General features: G+C 37.2%; 1 protein-coding gene across 1 annotated transcript; it reads right to left on the bottom strand.

The window, feature by feature from the left end:
* Positions 1–6,015: 6,015 nt before the first annotated feature.
* LOC149203630 (ubiquitin carboxyl-terminal hydrolase 25-like) lies at positions 6,016–6,696 on the bottom strand. Its single transcript, XM_089401939.1, has one exon. The coding sequence runs from the start codon at positions 6,694–6,696 to the stop codon at positions 6,016–6,018; it is 681 nt and encodes a 226-aa protein (XP_089258065.1).
* Between the last annotated feature and the right edge of the window lie 16,457 nt (positions 6,697–23,153).

The following is a 23,153-nucleotide window of genomic DNA, read 5'->3' on the forward strand; positions in this document are numbered from 1 at the left end:
CGACTGGCCACAGCCCTTTTCAGGTGGGCTTGGGATTCCAGCCATTATGTCCCATTGATGTGGCCATGCCATTTGTAGCTACTCACATAGATTCGACTCATGTCCAGTCCAAAACAGATAAGACAAACAACTTCATTGAGCACATCCAACATATTCGCTAGCAGGTCCATGACATTCTCGAGAAATCAAATGCCAAATACAAGTAGCGACATGATCAACATCGGGTGCCACACAAGTTTCACGTGAGCGACAAAGTCTGGTTGCATTTGCAAATGGAATGCCTTACCGAAGCCCATCGGAAACTCAGACCACTCTGATATGGTCCTTACACCATTACGATGGTTGTGGGAGACAATGCATTTGAGCTCAGCATTCCCCCATTCCTTGGCCTACATCCAATGTTTAATGTTGACCGCCTTCAACCATACTTTCCACCATTACTAGACACATCTGACATTGCATAACAATTCACGCCCACAGAGTTAAATCCAGATTGCATGGAACAAGCCGCAACTGATCAGATCATGGACACACAGATCAAGCACACTCGCCAGCAGAATATCCAACTATATGTTGTCAAAGCAAGCCAACTCCTTCACCAGGGCAAGTGGCTCACCAGGGACCAAGTTTAGCAGAAGTTACCTCATCTCATGGTGGAACTCAATGTAGTGGGGACCATTGCTTCCTAAGGGGGGAGGCATGATCCAGGTGGATATTGATGGCCACCCGCCAATTCCACTTGGACCCCCACCATTGCTTCTTTCAGTTTTTCAGTTTCCTTAACTGTCTAAAATCGTATTTTCTGTCGTAGTCCTCGGAGAGATCTTTCTAATGGGCTATCATGCGCGTCAAATGGAGATAATATGACCAAGTCGCGACCCCGGGAAGTTGGCTGTCCCACTCACCCAAACGGGGCCCATAAACTCTTGGTGTTACATCTCCTCGGTTTAGGGTTTTGGTTGTTTAGGGTTTGCTTTTATTGTTCAATAATAAAAAGGCCTTTGAGCATCATTGTAAGGCAGTTCAGAGGCATGTAGCCACCACATCTCTTCTCAGAGATAAGCTACCATCGCCCTAGATGGTTTATTTACATTCCTGTTTGTAATCATATTTCAGTGTTTTACATTAATGAAATGAAGTATTATTTCCGCTACATCTCTGTGTTTTTGGTTATCTCTGTAATTTGTTGCGTTCATGTTTAAATCTAGATCATTGACTCTTGTTTTTTCTTTTTTAAACACTACCAAACCACCACTCCAGTCCACTCCATGCTGCCTCCGCTTCTCAATCAATGTGTCAAATTGGTAGTGTCATGCCAAATAGCAACCTATGAATAATTTATGCAGACTCTCGCTCTGCAGCCCCTCCTCCATATACACTTTCTCTTCGACTCATCGTACTATTATACATACGCTACTCCTGCACAATTGGCCCATACGCTACTCCCATACACCCATACTCATGTCACTATCATATAGCCCATATGCTGCTTGGATACCTCTGCTCAAAAGCGTTATGTTGAATGCTATCCGCTCCTCATAGTTATGTTGAATGTTATCCACTCCCTATGTTGGATGCCCTTTGCCAGATACACCCTCCCCCCATTAATTCCTCCCCATATATTCCCTTCCCCATATAACCCTCCCCCACGTAATACCTCTATCCAAAAATTTAAAAAAAAAATACACCATAACAAAAGTGAATTTTTTCATAGTATATTACCAGCAGAGGTGCAATTTCTTATAGTCTATTGGCAGCATAAGTATTTTTTTTTACAGTACACGGATTTTAAAATTCATTCATTAATATCCATTTTGGGAGTGGTTCTTATCAGGAAGGAGAACTATCCTGAGCAGTCTCGGAAGACCAAACACACTCTCATTTTCAATGAGCTGTGGAAAGGAGTTTGTGTAGGAGAAGAAGATAATGAACCTGCAAATCTGACCTCAGACAAGGAATTTTCCATTTGGGAAAACAAGAACAACAAGGCCTATTCCTTGATTGCAACATCTATAAATGAAGAGGTGAGTCATCATATTTCACCATTTTCAAATTCTTTTGAAGCCTTACAAAAGTTGAAGGAACCTATGACTCACTCTCTGCGCTTGAAGTTGTCCAATTGATGATTAAATTATTCAGTCTTGAATTACAAAATGATGATCCTCTTGCACTAGCATCAGATTCAGTAAAATCTATTATGCATGATATCAAAGTCACTAATGTTGAACTAGACATTCCTCTCATATCTTTTTTCAAGGCACTTTATCACACTTATTCAAATTATCTTGAGTCATTGCAACCGAATGGAAACCTCAAAGAGATTACCTTTGACTCCCTTGTGACTAAATTTGTTGAGAGAGAGAAATATTTTGGGAAGAAGATAGCTCCTCAGTCTTCTGATGAAGATGTGTGTCTTGCACATAGAGAGAATAATAATTTTCATGATTCCTCCAGAGGAAGAGGTGGTCGAAGGAAGAGGAAGAAGAAATTTTAGAGGCAGGGGGGCAGACACTCTCAAGGAGAAAAGTCGGATCTTCATTGCATATGTTGTAATAGAGATGGATCACATGATGCATTCACATGCAAGTTTCCTTGGGACAAAATTGAGCAGGAAAGAAATCAAGCCAAAATCCGCTCACTATGTTGTGGCACATTGTAATATTAGAGTAACTGAAGACTTATTTAATGCTTCACTTGCTTCTTGGAAAAATTATTGGTTGCTTGATTCAGTATAAACTTTTAGAAGAGATTTTTTTTTAAGAATTTACTAACAATGTCGATGGAGTAGTATACTTTGCAGACAAATCAAAACTCAAGCCATTGGGGCTTGGCACAATCAAGCTCAAATTACGTGGTCTTCCAGACTTTCTTCTACATGATGTTTTATATCTCCCATATCTGAGGAGAAACTTGTTGTCCTTGGTCCACATCCGCCAATAAGGACACTCCATTCATATGTTTGATGACAAGGTTGAGGTGAGAAAAACATCAAATCACTAACTTCTCATGACGGGGATAGAAGAAGAAAGACTTCTCACACTATAAGGTACCTCTTCTAGTGCAAAAAATTTCTCATACAGTTCTCATTATGATGAAGGTACATTCCCATCAAGTCTATTATGGCATGCTAGATTTGGACACTTGAACTATGACAACCTTCACTTGATGAAGAAAAATTGTGATACTGGTTTGCCTAAAATTCCTAGGAAACTTAAGCAATGTGATGCCTTCATTCTAGGAAAGCATAGCAAACAGTCTTTTCATGATTCACATTCCAAAGCACATAGAAAACTTGAACTCATTCATTCAGATTTATGCAATCCAATGCTTGTTTCTTCTGCAAATGGAAATACATATATAATAACATTTATTGATTAGTACACCAGAATGTGTTGGGTTTATTTATTGAAGAACAAATCTTATGGTTTTTCAACATTCAAGAACTTTCATACATGGATTGAAAATGATACACAATCTCATATTGGTTCTATTCGCACTGATAATGGAAGAGAATACACTTCAAATGAATTTGAAAATTATCTTCGCCAACATGGGATTAAACATCAAACAATTGTGCTTTATAATCCCCAACAGAATGGAGTAGGTGAAAGAATGAATAAGACAATCTTAAATATGGTACGTTCAATGATGTTTTTCAAGAATGTAAAATTGATGTTTTGGGTTGATGTAGTTCTATGTGTTGTATATGTAAAGAATAGATGTCCATCTAATGCTATCAGAAACAAGACTCCTTATGAAATGTTGTATGGCCACATTCCTTCAATGGAGCATCTAAGGGTCTTTGGTTCCACCTGTTATGCCTTGATACCAAAGATACATAAAAACAAACTTGGTACAAGGATTCATAAGTGTATCTTCTTGGGGTAATCAAATACCTCCAAAGCATAGCGTCTCTATGATGAAGTTAATAAAAAGTTTGTTGTATCTAGAGATGTAATCTTTCTTGAATCTTCCAAAGCTGACAACGTTGTTGAGCGACAACTTGATCACTTGGATAGATTCAGATATGCAAAATCATTTCAATAATTTGATAATCAGATTCCACATCTTGAAGGGGTTTTCCTATACTAGATCAATTTGTGGAATCTTCTTTTGAAGCACTCTCTCCCCCACATGAAACTACAACCACTGATGATACTTTGAGTGATGTGATTGACAAAATTGGGAGGCTCAATCTTGATTCAGTCCCAACTTAGTCAACTAAGTAGCCTGGACCATCTCAAAAAGGTCCCCCAAAGTGGCTGACAAAGACACTTGAAATTGTTCATCCTAATGAGGTTGGAAATACAGGAACAAGAAATTCAACCAGGCAAAATGGAGGTGATGTAGATGATTTTGATTCACCTGTTGATATGGATGTTTCATTATATATGGATGTTTCTTATGATTGTGAATTGAATTTGTCTATAGATTTTGAATCAACTTCCTTCAAAGAAGTCGCTTCTCGTGATGAATGGAAAGAAGTGATGCAAAAGGAGTGTGATGCCTTCATAAAGAGTGGCACTTGGAAGCTAGTTGATCCTCCATTGGGAACCAAACCAATTGGTTCAAGTGTGTCTACAAGAACAAGTATAAAGTTGATGGCTCACTTGACAAATACAAAACTAGGCTTGTGGAAAAAGGTTTTGGACAGAAGGAAGGGGTCGATTATGAGAAGACTTCCCCCCCATAGCAAAATGGGCAACCATTGAGACACTCTTTTCCCTAGCAACTTAGAATGGTTGGAAAGTCCATCAAATGGATGTCTTGAATGGAGATCTGAAAAAGAATGTTTTTATGTCCCAACTTGAAGGATTTGTTGTGAAGGGACATGAACATAAAGTATGCAAACTTGTGAAATCCTTTTGTGGCCTCAAGCATATGTTTTCCTCGATGGGGGTGTCTGAACACTTGGTAACGAGATCGGGGGCAGGTGGAGGTGGCGCTCCCAGCCCATCGAATCTTGAGATAAATAAAAGGAGGGTGGTGTGGCATACCACTCCCTTCCACCCCTTCCCCCCTAACCCCCATGCACGAAGCATGCAAAGTTTCATATTGTCTGTTATGGTTGGTTGTATTCTAGAAAATTCATGTCTTGTTTCTATGTAAAGAATCGATTTTTTACGTCCCGTGAGTGTTTTTTCCCTTATGCAGGTAGGATTTCCCTTCCCCTTTAGATATTTGGTAGTTTCTGTTGCTTTGACGGCCAGTTTATGATTCATAATGAAAAATTGGAGTTTCTTGATTTATATTGGCATGCTGGAGATTTTGTTTAGAGTGTGACTCACTCTGGTATCAGATCCTTGGCTCCCTGGGTGTGAGGGAGGTGGAACTCAGGAGGAATAAGGTGGAGACAATAAGGTAGAATATGGCAATAACGACAACTTCTTGGATGGTTAACGGGGTGCTAGGGGAGAATTCAGGCTTTGGGACACTGGCAGACTTGACCTTGGCTCTTCTTCATTGTTTTAAACTAGTAACATCTTTCTCTAGGCCTTTTGTATTTTTTACCTTGTCTTTTGTCTATTCTTGGTGCATTGTGGGTTTTGGTAAAAGGTATTTGAAGGAGCATGTTAGTTTTCTTTTGATTTTGAGTCTGGGGCCCTTGTTTCCTTCAGAGCTAGTTTATTATTAGGGATTTTTTACTCTTTGAATTGGTTATTGGATGCTCCCTCCTATGGATTTTTTTGGCGGACTAGTTCTTTTTAGTTCTTCATATTGTTGTTATCCCTTGAGTCTATGTGGATAGATCAACTGGTTAGTTGGTTTTTGACTTGTGGAATCCTCAAGGGGAAGTATTATTTCCCAATTTTCCGACTCTGGTATTCATTTTTTAGGGTTGCTCTCTATTTGGGGTTTATGGAGTTGGTGGGATTTTTACTCTTGGCTCTGTGTTGGTTTTGTGTTTATTGTGTTCCTCGTGCTACATCAACGGATTCTGACAATTTATCGCAACACCGTTCCACAGTGTTCAATCTCCAAGTAAATTAAATCCACTAAGAAATCCCTAACTGGCTACAGCCTGTCAGATTTCCGAAGTTTAGATGGCCTTTTTCCATATTCTTCATCAGTTTCGCCACCATCGCCTCTGTAGCTGTGAGTACGCATCTTTCCTTTAACACTCACATTTTCATCCTCAGAGCTATTGCTCATCTCCAGGCTGGAAACATGCCGCCCAATAAAATTCCCACCCTCTCCACGAACACTGCGTATAAAAAACAAAAGATAAACTTCTTTATCTGCCACCACTTCCTCTTCAGACACAGGAGACACATTACAATCATTACAGCGATACCAGCGCCCATTTTCATCCTTCACATACGCATAGTAATGCCCAGAGTCCTGTGAAGATCCCTTATGAATAATGGTAGCGAACAGACTATAATCCAGCCGAGGCTCATGGTCTTCACCAATAACTTCCTCTGGTGACATAAATTCACCCAGTTCCAGACCTTTTGAAAAACTAATGGCACGCTCTAGTTTCCCACCAGATGGGCTACACATAAATCTCTTGAGCTGAATTACCAGAACATTGGGAGGCCTGAAAATGGACATTTGCTTCCGGGCTTCTGTATAATTTTCGCATTTCTCGCAGCGGTAGAGATTATCCCCATCCAGAATTTGTTTAGCAAAATAACATGACAGTGCATTCTGCAACGATGTTACTTCTTCAGGTAACTCCAGGCTCACGTCCATAATATCGTCGCGCGTGATTGACTGGGCTCCCCAGGTCAAGCATTTCACTCGGCTCTGCAGCGTGCCGCCGAAGAAATTAATTTGGTCCCAGAGTATATACACAAGCATTTCAGTACATTGAACTGAGATCAATGACAAGAAAAAGTATCAAATTAGTTTGGTCCGAGAGTGTGTATATAAGCATTTCACTTCATTGGCCTCACATTTTTGAAGCCGACTTTTCTAAATTATTACTCACTGTTAAAACCGGCCCAAAATCTTGATTCAAAATGTTAAAAAAATAAAATAAAATAATAATATCACGAACTTACTAAAGTGTAAAAAAAAGAAAAAATTCATTTTAAGATATTTAATATTTCTGTATTTGTTTCAGTGATCCATAATGAATTAAGAAAAAGTCTTTTCATATAAATCACATGAAGAAATTTTTTGCTTGAACCAACAAGTGGGATGCAGACCATGGCAAAGGCTTAAAGATTTAATATATGTCGGAATTGGATAAATATGTGGTTAAGATGTAGCTATACAAATTTATATATATATATATTGAATAACATTTTTGAATTTATAAATGGATATAATATTTTGAAAGTATCTTTGAATATGTATTGTGTAAGCTACATAGTTTAAATTTGCAATTCTTATGTTTGTTAAATTTTAGACAAAATTAATAAAAAAATATATTTTAAAAAATGACTAAAATGTAAAATAATAACACAAAAAAATTAAAAATATTAAATTGTTTTAACAATAAAAAAATAAATTTTAATTGCTTATAGTATATACATACATACATAGTTGACATCGAAATATTGTACTAGAGCATTGTAATATTTTATTTATGGATGTCAATGTCCATATTAAATTGTTTTTCAATTATTAATATATATTTTAAATATAAGTTATTGAGGCTCATGTGTTTTCTCCTAAGAGGTCACAGGTTCAAAACCTAGAACAAGGTGAGGCTTAATGGTTAAGAGAATTTGTTTCCTCCTAAGAGGTTACAGGTCCAAAACTAGAGGAGGGTAGAGTATGTATGCCTTACTAGACTTTGTCCCACAAAAAGGGGGTCTCATACTGACCTTAAAAATACATAATAATAATATTATTTAATGTTATATAATAAAATAATTTATTTGTTACTCACATTGAATATTTTTACTATCATTAATATTTTTTAATGCTTCACAATGAATTTATACACATATTTTCCTTATTAGGAAAGTATTTGAATTGTTTTACTTTTAAGTACTTCTCCCTTTTGAGGAGTTATATATATAACACATCAAATGAGTAGAATGACAATGCGATTTTGGATGTTTTATAATCCGTTTAATTAAAACAAACCATATATATATATATATATATATTTTTGTTTTTATTACAACTAATTGTTTTTTAATTGTGTGTATATTCTTTTTAAAAGAACATGTGTCATCTTTACTTTGAGCATAGATGGAATCACACATCACATTGAGCACAGCTCTAATCACACTTCCCCCAAATATTAAGTTGTAGGATGTGAATATGCCTCTATCACAATAAAGTTGTTTATACATGTTTTATTTAATTGAAAGTTTACACGTTTACTTTGGAATTGGGAAATCTTAATTTAATTATCAATCAACATAAAAGCTAGGGATTTAATCTCTATGGAAGATTATGTAATATTTATAATAGTATACCCAAATTTAAGGTTGAGATTTATCTCCAAAGTAGTTAATAATTTTTTGCTCTTTTAATTAAATTGATTAATTAAAAAAAACATATTAATAATATCCATAATAAAGTGGGGGTAAATCTCCATGGACAAGAATCTTGTTCCATGTTTTTTCAAATGTGCATATGTTTTCCTCGCCGGGGGTGTCTGAACACTTGGTAATGAGATCGGGGGTAGGTGGAGGTGGCGCTCCCACCCCATCGAATCTTGAGATAAATAAGAGGAGGGTAGTGTGGCATACCACTCCCTTCCACCCCTTCCCCCCTAACCCCCATGCACGAAGCATGTAAAGTTTCATATCGTCTGTTATGGTTGGTTGTATTCTAGAAAATTCATGTCTTGTTTCTATGTAAAGAAGCGAGTTTTTACGTCCTGTGAGTGTTTTTTCCCTTATGCAGGTAGGATTTCCCTTCCCCTTTCGATATTTGGTAGTTTGTGTTGCTTTGACGGCCAGTTTATGATTCATAATGAAAAGTTGGAGTTTCTTGATTTATATTGGCATGCTGGAGGTTTTGTTTAGAGTGTGACTCACTCTGGTATCAGCTCCTTGGTTCCCTGGGTGTGAGGGAGGTGGAACTCAGGAGGAATAAGGTGGAGACAATAAGGTAGAAGATGGAAATGACAGCGACTTCTTGGATGGTTGACGGGGTGCTAGGGGAGAATTCAGGCTTTGGGACACTGGCAGACTTGACCTTGGCTCTTCTTCATTGTTTTAAACTAGTAACATCTTTCTCTAGGCCTTTTGTATTTTTTACCTTGTCTTTTGTCTATTCTTGGTGCGTTGTGGGTTTTGGTAAAATGTATTTGAAGGAGCATGTTAGTTTTCTTTTGATTTTGAGTTTGGGGCCCTTGTTTCCTTCAGAGCTAGTTTATTATTAGGGATTTTTTACTCTTCGAATTGGTTATTGGATGCTCCCTCCTATGGATTTTTTTGGCGGCCTAGTTCTTTTTAGTTCTTCATATTGTTGTTATCCCTTGAGTCTATGTGGATAACTCGACTGGTTAGTTGGTTTTTGACTTGTGGAATCCTCAAGGGGAAGTATTATTTCCCAATTCTCTGACTCTGGTATTCATTTCTGAGGGTTGCTCTCTATTTGGGGTTTATGGAGTTGGTGGGATTTTTACTCTTGGCTCTGTGTTGGTTTTGTGTTTATTGTGTTCCTCATGCTACATCAACGGATGTGTGGTCATCGGGCGGTTGGTGGCCATGGCCGAAAAAGCCAGTCACGTGTCCAATTGCAGACCCAAGAGGTGGTGGCTACTTACTACTTGATGACCTCCCCAAGTACTCTAGAGGATATTCAACAGGTTGAGAATCATGTCTGTCAATATCACTAGGTCTATTCAGATTCATAGTTGTTAGAGGAGATGTATAGACAGCTTCCCCACCCTATTCACACCAAGGGAAGAAGGAATCGGTACATGCATTCTATAATTCTTCATTGGCGGTTAAAGGCCATGATAGGAAGAGTTTTAAAGGAGAAGCACAAGGACTAGAACAACATTATTTATTTCCTAAATGATATTCAGTGGAATCAGTGGAAAAAATAGGCATTCCTTGACATATTGGAAGCATGCTTAGCTCACATGGAAAGTCATATTCAATGTGAGTTTAAACCCTCAATGCCACTTGTCTCAAGTGTAAAGGATTTGGCTCCTATGACATCATCAGACACTTGGTTTGGTTATCATGTTTTGGATTTCTCATAGTAGTCTCATTTTGGTTTTATGCTATATTTGGATAAGTGTTGTTCCTTGTTTTATGTAGATACTTGAATTTTCTCATACTAGATTTCCCATGTGGTAACATGAGGCTCGTATATTTTTATTATGGGTGATATGATTTAGTTTTTGAATGCAATGCAATTAACTTAGAAAAACCACAGTTACCGATCAAATGAGAACTTTACCGACTACCCTTTTTTTGAGGTAGCAAAAAAAATGACCCGATTTTGAAAAATGTTGTATTAGAATATGCCTTTTTTTAACATATTTTTGACACTTTAAATTTTCTTATGTATCAAGTATGAACATTTTTTTAAATGTCAGTGATTTTCACGCTGATTTTGAAAAGTGTTGATACACCATCAAACCCCTTTTTTAGAGGGCTTATTTTTTACACTTTAAATTTTATAATATCTTCTTCTTCTTCTTCCCCGAGATATTTGTTTTTAAGTTTTTTTAGGTTTGTGTTTTTTTGTTTTTCTTTTCAATTTTTTTTGTAATGAAATCTTTATTTTTTTGCATAGTAAAAAACAAGGGTTAATATTTTAAAGTTGGGAATTTCTATATATTTAAGTATTGTTAATTAATATTTCAATGCTAGTCACTAGTTTTAAACATTTGATAAAATAATACACATTTTGAGACTCTTTTTTGTTAAAAATGACATGTCAAATAAAATATCTTTATGGGAAAAATTTAACAAAAAACTTATAAAAAACAAACAAAAACAAAAAAACATTTTTTTTACGAATTTTATGTCGAAAATTAATAATAATCACAACTATTTAACAAAAAATAGTGATTCACATAGAAATTAAAGTGAAAATCATATAATACAAATATTAAACATATAACAACAATAGTTGAATACTTATTCTTCTCATAAAATCTCAAAGTCAAAACATTACAAGTATAACTAATGAATAGTTCTCAAAATTCATTTTGATTTGCAAGCATAACTTAAATTTAATCAATAATATCATATAATCTATGTTCATCATCTTCTAGAGTTTCATTATTGACTTATTCCATAATATTTTTTGTTTTAATTTTGTCATTTTCCTCTTCTAATGGATCTTCGATGTCTGCAAATCTCCCAAAGTATCATTTTCCAATCATTCCATCAAATGGTGGTCCAGGTTCCTTTTCCTTTTTTGCCACACGTGAATCATTAAAATCCACTTTCCTCAAATCAACTTATTACATCGCATCTGGAAGAAATTGAAGAGCATTAATTCTTTATTGAATAGAACTACATTGTAGTGAATCTTTTTCAATGGCAATGTAAATTCTTTCTTTTTGTAGGAAACATGCTAGTGTTGTACCTAATCATCAAGCACAAAATAAATAATTAAGTAAATTAGTATAAACACATAATAATTAAATAAGAAAATATTGAAATTCAATTTTATATAATAAAACTTACATGAACCTGAGAATATATCCAAAACTCAATCTCCTTCATTTGAACAGAAATCTATAAGATAATTAATCAATCTCTATGGTTTTTTATAAATTATATCTACCTCTCCTTTTGCATCTTTATCCTTATATGTTAGTTTTCTTACAACAACATCAAGAACCAGTATGTGGTTATGACTCTTTCCATCTACTCTATTTAGAAGAATATGATTATAGCTATCATCCGTTGTCCAACATTTAACATGAATGAACTCACAATCACTTATAATTGGTTAATTTTTGCAACCAACGAGATTTCAATTTTTCCTATAACATGACATAGTAAAAGTTCAATTAACTTGTACATAGTAAAAAAGATAAAAATAAAAAATTAACATTAATCAAATATACAATTTCAATGCCTTACCATGTAATTTGCATCCTTGAGTTTGTTTTTCCCTTGAAGCTTGATAATAACATTGCAAATTGTGTCTGAATGAAATATTACAAATCTCCAAAGTGATAATGTTGTAACTTCTTGAAAGCTTGTAACCACTTTATTAAAAGCTTGATAAATGTAAGGCTCACTATCATATCTAATGTTTTGGAAATTGAAACCATGAGGAATATCTGTAATAACTAGGGCATATTCCCTTTTAGGTATGAGTTTTGCAATGTCTTCACAATCACCTTGTATTATTTGATATTGGATAGTGTCGAACCCATTCCAAAAGAAATGAATAAGATGAGGATCATGTTCAACATTCCTAAGACTTTGCTTTCTCAGCCTTTCCAACTTAATTTTTTCAATAAAGCTTTTGATATTCCATGTGCATCCTTCTTCAACATCTTTAATAAAATAAAATAAAAACATTTTTCATATGAATAAAATGAATATATAAATCAACATACATTTTTTAATGCAAGCCAAAAATCTTTAAGTGTTTCTATAGAACTTGATTCTAGGTAGTTGTGTGTAACATCATCCCAACTCTCTTCATTCAACATTTTAACCATATGTTCTTGTATTTTCATATAAACCTTATGACTAATAAATAAATAAATAATTGTTAATATAGTGATATGTATAAAAAATACTACCAACAACAATATGTTATATTTAAAATAAAATTATAATCCAAGAAAAAAATTAGTTCAAGAAACTTACTTTTGAAATTCTAAGCACATTTCGTCCAATCATAATTCACCTGACTTCACATGACATAGTATTGATTTGACTAATTCGTCATCCTTCATTCCTTGCATTGTTATCCAAGGCATGATAGTCATATCATCTAGAATATGCTTGATTTAAGGACTTTTCTTATTGTTGGTACATAGTAAGGCTTTAGACTTTTTAGCCTTTTGATTTTTTATGGAAATATTCTCCCATGTGTTGAAAATATCATCAATTGGTTCCCATATCTCCCCAGTTCTAAATTCCAATTGGAAAATGCTATCCATACCTGTGAAAAAAACTGAATTTACTTTTCCACCTTTTGAATTGATTTTTTCCTCAATTTGATAACCTATTTCCATGCAACATTCCTTCCCAAATTTTAGATTGTCTTTTGCCTTATCCCCACCACATTTTTCTTCAAATTCACTATGAATAAATTTGACCCTTTCGATGAAATCCACAGACATCCTATACCCATTATCTGTATTATGATCTCATGACAATAACTTTGCTTCTTTTTTCTGTTAAACCAACATAAATGATACATCTCATTGTCTCAAAAATTGAGTTATTGGGATATTCCTCGATCAATTTTCTTCTAGCCTCTGCAGAATGATTCCCCCAATTACATAATATTTGTATTCAAAACATCTTGTCCTAACAAATTCCTCTTTGCACTGAACTTGAATTGGATCAACAAGAACCACATAATCAACCACATGTGCATATGGATTGTACTTAATCAATGTTTTCAAGCTATGGACATGTAGGTGATGTGGATTTCTAATTTGATATTTAGATTTTCCTTCATTTGGCTTATAGAATTGGCATGCATTAAGCTGAAATGTTTTACTGCCATTAATTAAGTTATTCTTTATCAATTGATCTCAAATAATTGTTTTGTTTTAATGATGCCATCCTCTAAATCAGTGATGGGTCCCATCAATAGGTACATTTTGAGGTTCATTGTGATATCATCAAACCCTTAAAACTCTCTTTTTCTCACATTAATTCGTATTTTTAGCCATAATATTCTTAGTAAGAAGACTAAAGAGTGTTTTTTATATTTCATGGCATAATGTGATTAATATTAGGAAAAAGGAACATTTTTGGAGATATTTACTATGCAAGGGCTTGATGGAGATAACATTAGAGAATATAGGAGGCTTGTCCACCTCATTAACCCTCCAACTCAGCTTCAGATCATAGAATCCTCACCAACATCTCAAATTCACTAGCAGCTAAGGAACTCCAAGTACTTGTGAAGACCAAAGGAAACTAGATCCACAAGTCTCGAGATTTTGGAGGGAATCACTCCTCTTTTCAAGGGAGATGCCCTCAGTTACTTTTTGTATAAATAAACTAGCCAAAAGGCTCATTAGGATTCAAATTTTTGTTATAGCTAAGAGTAGCTACTAAAATCCTAGTGCTTGACATTGTTATCATCGCTCATGTGATGTATGTGACTCTTATTTTCTATTAATGGGAATTGCACTATTGGTCTACATATGAAGTAGTTTTGAAGGGATGAAACCCTTGGGTTTGGGCCCAACCTAGAGGCTTTAGTCCCTCTTTTGTATTTCTTCCTTGTTCTTGCTCAAGTTATTCCAATGTTTTTCTTGTTTTAGTAGGTGTTATATTACAAAATTTGTAGTTGCAGGTTTTCCTATCACCTCTCTTGTGGGAAGAGTGATTGGAAGACCTACAATAAAAACCAAAAAATATTTATTTATGATTTCTTGGCAATTGTTAAGTATGAGACTGTAATTCTTCTGCATGTTTAGTTTCTTCACTTTAGGAGATAGTACCATTGGTTTGGAAATTAGGACTTGTGTTGTGGGCTAGAGTAGATTTCAATAAAATTCAACTCATTTTTCCATGTTAATTTACTTTGTTGTAATAGAAATCATTTGATGCATGTGTTTGATTGGTTTGCAGGGATTGTACTAACCTGCAGGGGTGGGTACAACTTTCTACATCCACCTAGGTCACTCCATCTCCCTTTTAGACACCTCACATTGCTTCCAAACTCTGCCACCAAGACCACTCTGCTAAGGTAAATGGAGGAAATTGTGGGCGCAAACTTTGGTGCAAGATAGACCTCCGAGGGGTGCTAGGCTTGGCCAAGGGGCTCCAAAACCCTTTAATCACCTTCTTCTACCTTCATCCACCTTCTTCCACCTTCAAGGCACCATTCCAGTCATTAAAAATCTCATGTGTCCCCCTCCTACAACAAAGTAAGGCCTCCTGCAGCACTTATTGTAGCAGACCTATAACATTATTTTCCTTCAACCAGATTCGCTCCAGATTTTGACCCTGGCATATTGAAGTTGAATAATGAACCCCAAGATTTTATTTGATGATTAGGGAAGACCCTAGCCATCCTTGGTTTGGGGGGTAAACCCAAATCAACGCTCATCGAGTGTTTGGATAGATAGGTCTAAGGAATATGGCACCTCTTCAGATCCTTGGTCGCATGTACATTCTACAAACGAAGGAATCATTCAATCAATGATGATAGGAGAGGCACCATGGGAAGATTACCACCATCACTCCCATCTTCCGGATTACCACGAAGATTATTCCAGCAACCTTAATCATCCATAAGTTTTTGATTTTCTATCAAATACTGTAAATACGATGGATTTCGAGGATGGCTTTTATCTCGTGTCGATCTCGTTAAAAAATGAAACAAGGAGTCATGAGGATAGTTCTTTTACTATGTCAACCTCATTAAAAAATGAAACAAATCCCCTTTCCAAATCTCAAAGATAAACCTTCATTCCAACCACCGAGTTTAATGCAATGAAGCTTGGAGGGCATGCACCTCGATTTGCGTTATTATGTTGGGGGCATGCAAACTTATCACGAGCAGTATTACTGCATGGTTCAAGCTCGTTAAAAAATAAACCCGCATCGAGCAGTTTTAACGCGGACTTCATGCTCGTTAAAAAATAAACATATGCAATGAGCAAATGTTTCCCCCAGTGTTTAAGCTCAATAAAAAATGAACCAATTCCTGGTAAATAACCATTGTGAATGTAGTACTTCAGTCTTTAAAGCCTTGGTTGTGTTCCCATCATCACCTCCACTCTGTATCAGCCGATCATTCACCTCCATTTGATTGTTTACCCCTTTTGAGGAACAGCTGCGAAGAGTGATACCTCTAGCCATCCTTGTAACACTGCCGTGATTGGAAAATTCCAAACCTTACCTAGAATCAGTTGCTGCCCAATTTTATCACTCGTTCCTCAAAGACGAGTCTCCTTTAAGATATTTTCAATTGACTCGTAAAATATGAAAATATTGCCGAGCCATTGGCCTCTCCAGCTCGTTAAAGGGACCAGAAGTGCTATCCCTCCTTTAGATTTTACTATTTTTGGAACTGAGGAATTATTACACAAAAAGATCGAGCGCTTGTTTTGTTCGGCTCGTTAAAAGTATCGAAAATTCATCCCTTCTGTATTGTTTTATACTTTTTCAGACTTAAGGGATTAGATGACGAAAAAGGAATTTTGGAGTTTCCTTTACGTCCCTTTTCAGACTCTCTAAAATTTAAAAGGACCGAGTTATCTTTGTCGTTAAACTCGTTAAAACCTAATAGCGACAAACTTGTCCATAGCAGACAAGAACGAGTTTCACTATCGCTAGGCTCGTTAAAACATAGCGATGGGTTTGCCCGAAGGGCAAATTATAGAAAAAGCATATGTTATCCTCCTCAAGCTTGAAAAAAATAAAGAGGTACTGGTCAGCAATGACTGGGGAAAAATTGGGAAGAAAACTTGAAGAAACTTTGTTGGTAGCAAGTCGCTCTTGAACATGACACTTTCACTCCGCATCTGAGTCGGGTTGGGTTGTTTCATTCACCGGTCACATCACCATTGTCCCATCACAGCATCCAAATTTGGGGTTAATGCTACCAATCCATCACGTCAGTGTCGCCGATATGTTCAAGGGAAGTCATTTAGAGAATTCACCTGTGTCTCACCCGCTGCAATACATTTACACTCCATTCTTTCATGACCGCCACCCTGAACCTTATATCACCAGATCGTTTTCACCTCCATTAAAATCATTTGCTCCATTCCGTGTCATTGATGTGGGATTCATTAAGGCCCTCCTATGATGGATCGCTTATTGTCGACATCAACTCATTATCCAAGAAGTCAATCTAGGAACACCCCGTTCAGTACTTTGAAGCTTGCATGCCTCAATGGCAAGTTTCTCACTTCTGGTGACAGGTTTACATCAATGACCTTCGATCGAAAGATTTTGCGTGGTGTTCGACGCCAAGTCCTTTATTCACACCACATGAATTGTACTACAGTACCTTGAGGGTCATTATCATTATCGGTGATTCCTCTCGCGCCTGTTAACAACTTACATCATTGGCTGGTAATCAGGCGATGTCTTTCCATGTTCGATTCCAGAACATCTCTCACATGGATAGACTTGTACTTCGAGTGAAGATCGAACGAGATTGAAGACCCCGGATCTAGTTTCATCCATCCGGGCTGCGATATATATTCAGGAAAATAAAGACATCAAATGTACATCATTGCTGCACAGAATATCATGCAATCAAAGGGATGATGGCTCTACCAGAATCATCAGTCTACACTCAGACGATTGTCTATCCTATGTACGTGAAAATGAATTTATAAAGCTGAGCATGGGAATGCCTGCCTCAGCTAGATCATGAAAATATTATGAAGATAATGTATTGTATTGTATCTTATTACAAGTCTCCTCCCAGCTTGAAAGAACTTCGGATCCTCATGATAAAGCATTTCACCCGAGATCAAAAATATTAACGAGCTCATGCTTTAGGGGGCAATTGTTATAGACATTTTTGGGCACTACAACCCAAAGCATAAAATGTCCATAAACCAAGGGCTCCTAAGTCCCTAAAAGTGTTGTTCCAACCCCTAAAGGAACAAGGTCAACTGATTACAGCTTCTCCCAGAAGTTCTCCATGAAAAACTGCTCAGAACTGGTCAAAACTAGAGCATTTCACTTGCTCCATGGCCAGGGTGCGATGCATCTCACCTTGTACACATGGGAAGTGCGTTGCATTTCAAAAAGCCCTTCTATGGGGTGCGATGGATGAAGAAAGACAAGTGGCTGAGACAGTTTGCGAGGTGGATGATCATGGAATCTTCCAGAAACTTCTCTTGTGACACTTGCCTCTCAGAATCGCCCAAGGATGAGTAAGAGATCAATGAGATCTCCAAGTGGAATCAAGAACTATCAGAGAGAAGACACTAATTAAAAAACCCAGAGCTGACTCACACCTCTGAAAATATCTATATATAGATCTCTCATCCTAGAGATCCAAGAGGTTAGAGGCTGGAATTTTGCATCTTGTAAGGAATTGCTATTGGTTTCTTGAGACAACATCATAGTGTTGGGTGATCTAAGCTTTGTATGAGGTGAAGAAGGGCTTACTTGCTGAGAGGATGATGCTGGGCCAGAACAACTGGTTGTAACTCCCTTGGCTCTTTCTTGGTTATCAATAAAAGCTATTCAAGTTTTCCTCCATACTCTGGTGTCATTTATGTTTTATGCATTTGTATGGTCAATTTACATCTGATCCTAGATTGTTTATGATTATAGATCCATGTTCTTGTATAGTGTTATGCTACTGTGATCCTACAGGTACTCTGTGAAGCTGGGCGTACAAGGGAGCAATTAGCGAAAGACTATCAAGAGAGAGAGGAATTGAACTAGGAGATTAGCGCAAGACAGAGGTTGGTCTTCTTTGTTCTTCTCTCATCTATATTTCATAAAGGAAAAACAAAAGTAGCTTTACTTTGTTTGTTTCTAAGGTAGCTACCACACCTTAGTGGGATAAGTAGTTTTGTGTAGACACTTTTCCCTGTAACAATCATGCATGACGATATATATAACAACAGATAATAAACACAGAAAGATACTTAATACTTCACCAAAAATTCTTCTTTATTAAAGATCTTCAATACATACACTTCTCTGACCTGTGCACCCAGCTACAGGTGGTCTGCACACATAGCTGCAAACTCTTCCAAGGCCTTCGTGCACTCAGCTACGGATCCTTCCCAAAAATACAGACCCGAGACAAAGAATATGATCAATCTATGATTCTATCTATGCCTCCTAGATATAGACAAAATATTACATCTTCTTTATATAGGTTTCCTTACTACAAGACCATGGTCCACATACCATGGATCTGAAAAAACAATGGACTAATACCTAATACCTATTACCAAATAAGGGACATTGACCCACCCCAAAGTCCCTAAACATTGCACAATGAATAGAACTTCGCCAGCTCCGCTCCTCAAAATGCAGAGTCTTTGACCAAAAATTGGACCAAGTTGGGTGGTACCCAACAACCCCCCAACACTCACCCGTGACTTGTTCTGAGTCACTCAGTTGTGGTTCCCTTGATTTTGACTACAATTCCATTATAGACCACATTGTATTGTTGGATAATCTTTGCTATTTATTTCTCCTCTTGGTGTACCTCCTCCAACAATGCCTCTTTGGTTTGGCCAGCAACCTTCTGCAATATTTATGTCTCCCTTTTCTTCAACTCTTTGAGCCTTTTTTCCACTGCCTGAGAAATTTTGAGGGCATCATCCTACCATAGTTGAGTCCTCGCTTGTGAAATTTTCTCGTTCCTCCGAAGATCATCTATTTGGTTTTGGAGGTTCTTTCCTTCGGTAATATTGGCAAGCCTCTGTAAGACTGGTAGGGTCTACATAACTTCCAAGATCTCTTTGCAATGCTTATGCTTCACTTGTAATTCCTCCTAGATCTTCTATATGTTTGGATCCTCGTGCAGTGAGGTCCAAATTTGCATCGTTTCATCTAGTAATTTCCCGCAGTCCGCCACTATGTCAGAGATGCCTTTCAATGATGCTTTTAAGTCTTTCTACCTCTTCTCCCTCACTTTTGGTAGCATGGCTAGCTGCAACCTTATTTTTAGCTCTAATATCTGCACTTCATACTCAAATTTTATCTTTTCCAATGTATTCTTTGATTCCTTGATCGCGAGGGCGAGATTCATGACCTTCTCTAATGGTGGTTCCTCATCACTGACCTTCACGTCTGGGACTATGCTACAAGTATCTTCAATGTATTTTTCGAACTGTTGTCATCACTACCATGCATCATCTCTTTCCTTAGCCACCTACTCTAGCACCTTCTTCAGTGCAGATTTATGCTTTTCCACCTGCATCGTTAACATCGAGGTTCATTGTTCTGGCTCCTACATCTCGATTGTTAAACTTTGAAGGAATTAGTGCAACACCTGCATGGGCAGCGCAAAAATATTCATGTTGATGGTCTTCCATGCTTTGGCTCCTTATTTTTCCTTCGGTGTGTAGAACTGTAGTGCCCCAACTGGTACCTACAAAATTTTAATGTTGAATTGTGTCTCTATTATACACTATACATATAATGGATGAGTTATTTGTTTTGGTTGTTTTGTTGTTTGTGTTAACGCCTTCAGCTCCGCGATACCCTGTTGTACCTCAACTAAGATCTCTCTATAGCAATCATCAATTATGTCCGAAGTCTCCACGGTGATCTCCTGAAACTTCTCACCGATCTCACTAATGTCCCCATCAGTGATGACCAGTGGTATTGCGCGCTTGGACTTATCTTCTTTATGATTTTTCCTCTTGCCTGCCTCAATTGTTGGTACTCTCTTTTTGATAATAAAAGGTGAATCCTATGATAATCCTGCACCACTGAGGGGTTCCTCGTGCTTCTACTATGTTTCCTCTATTTCTATCTGTACATCCTTTCCACTTGTACTTGCATCCTGCGGGGTACCCTTCTCTATTGCAACTGCTCCACTGGGTGGAGTCATCCACTCTTCCGTCCAATGTTGTACTACTGTGAGAAACTCATCTTTGGCTACTATGTATGGAAATTGGTGTCATGTCCAAGTTGGGTCCTTCATTTCCTTGACATAGGCTCTGTGGAAGTCCTCTTTGAAGTCCACAATGTGACGATATTGCTTATATAAACTAGGTTACAACCTTGGATGTTGATTCACCACAATGTGTAGACCCATTGATATCACCACAAAGAAAATCATATTCTCTGTTGCGCGCATCATCTCCTTAGCAAACCAGAGGGAGGAATACCTCGTTGCTTCAAAAATATCCACCTCAACAGATGGAAACTGCAAGTATTCTAGCTCTTTCCACACAACTAGAGCAATGAGGATTATTAGTCAAGCATAGTGGAATGCCTTCCCCTATGTGCGTGCTTCCCTGCAATCTATCAAAAATTCCTTGCATAGATAGGAAACCTAGTTAAACTAGACCCCTATGCTACACTGCACAACCAAAGATACTACAACTATAGGCACCTTATTTATCCTACATTTCCTCATTATCTTACCTACCAAGATGTGCATGGTGAAGTGCACTCCTTGGTCATCGATGGAATTGATATCATATCCACGTGATTTCTTCACTAGTCTGAATTTGTCCTTCATCATTTGTGCCATCTCCTTGTCCTTATTTTTTCCCACAAATTCTTCTGCGGAGTCTTTTCCCTGATGAGGAAACACTGTGATTCTTCTTATTAAAATATCATCGATTAGGATCCGTGTTCCTAACCAAATGCATCCATAATGTACCAGTGCGAGGATCTGTCACACACAGGTCGTACTGGATGGGATTCTACCAAAGTGTGGCACATTAATCATGTTCAAGAGGCCCGCTCTCTGTAATTCTGTAGCCCACTGGTATGGCTCCAGCCTCGTGACTCCATTTTGTGGGTACTGAACCTACTTTAGATATCAACTTGGTTCAAATTATTGGTATTTTCTCGAATCATTAAAGTCTCAGTCTTCCATCTTCAATTGTGGGATCTTCCCTAACACTTCACCATCAAATGACACTTCCTTTGGCAGGAATGGAATGAACGTGCCAAACTTTACATCCTTTGAATCCTTAACCTACTTGATGCTCGATTTTTATGGTGGCATATAAGGTGGGAGCACAGCGGGAATCTCTTCATCCCCTGTCTCCATTCAGTGAAATTCAACCTCCTTTTCACTATCATTGATATATTGAGGCACCTTCTATTGCATTGAATTCTTTCCTTTCTACATAGGCTTCTTCCCCTTATCTTCTTTGTTCTTCGTGCACACTTCCTTATTTGTTTTCTTCCTCGGGGATGTTCTTAGTTCTGCCCCAGAGACCTCAGCTAGTCTCTTCTCCTGCTTCTTCTGTGGTTATGGTTTTGTGGGTACTTTCTTTCTCGGTGACCTCATGTGCCTTAGGGACATGGGTACATTCCCTACTTGTGTCTCCATAATACCTGCTAATCCTCTTTATGAAAATATTCTAACAAGTTCCTCAAAACTCCTCCTAGACATGCAATAACTCTCTTCTCTTCGCACTTAGATGCAACTTCTGAAATTATCCAGACAACAAAGTGTAAAATGTGGTGCGGGATACAATTTTTATAACAAATTTGAATTCCAAACCCCATGATTGGCTAATATTTTCTCATTTAATGTAGGTATGGGGCTAGATACAACCAATTGTGCTTCATAAATGCTCTTCTCTCACACCCCTTAATGAAAATTTCCTTTTAACAGTAGATTTTTCCTTCCAACGGTCATATTTCTAGCGAACTTTGATGAACCTTCCCTTGTGGCGCAATCACCTTTTCTTTGTCACAATTCCTTCGCACTTCATCATACTTTTGAGTATTGTGCAGTAATCTCCCGTCAGTGAAGTTCGTTCCTGTAGAGTAGTTTATAGTCCTGTGCCCACTTTCAACTGCAGGTGGAACTAAGAATCTCTTCCCTTCATTTTTTTAGTGCAAAGCTCCAGGGATAGAGTCGTCCCTGTATATATTCAATCTGCTACCATTGACTCATCCTGGAATCATTTGACCATTTAACTTCGCGAGCTGAATTGCACCACCATCAGAGATGTGCTTGATGATATATGGTCCTAACCAGTGTGTTTTATTTTTTTCCCGTGAACTTCACGAATTTGTTCTCATATAATAGTACAAGATCTCCTTCTCGGAATGTCTTCTTCTTGATATGCTTGTCATGCCAAGATTTGTCCCTTGTTTTCTGCACTTGCTGATGGAACCCTGCTATGAACCTAGCTTCTTCTAGAGCTAGTATCTGTGACATCCTTTCCTTCATAATGTCACGGTTTGCCATATATTTGACAACTGCAATTCTAAAACTTGGCACAATGTATTCCATAGGCATAACTGCCTCTTGTCCATATAACAACCTAAAAAATGTCTGCCCTGTCAATTTCTTGCATGTTGTTCTATATGCCCATAACACCATTGGAATCCTTAAATCTCAATCATATTTGTTCACATTGCATACCTTGGTCAATGAATTCTCTAGAATTTTATTGAAAGCTTCCACTATTCCATTTTCCTAAGGAT

Source organism: Pinus tabuliformis, chromosome 2_1 (assembly GCF_031772625.1).
Source record: "Pinus tabuliformis cultivar Carrire ecotype Pingquan chromosome 2_1, CPIR1, whole genome shotgun sequence".
NCBI classification, from domain to species: Eukaryota; Viridiplantae; Streptophyta; class Pinopsida; order Pinales; family Pinaceae; genus Pinus; species Pinus tabuliformis.

Excerpts from the sequence above, each read along its gene's own strand:
- LOC149203630 (XM_089401939.1), bottom strand. The coding sequence starts at position 6,696 with ATGGACGTGAGCCTGGAGTTACCTGAAGAAGTAACATCGTTGCAGAAT.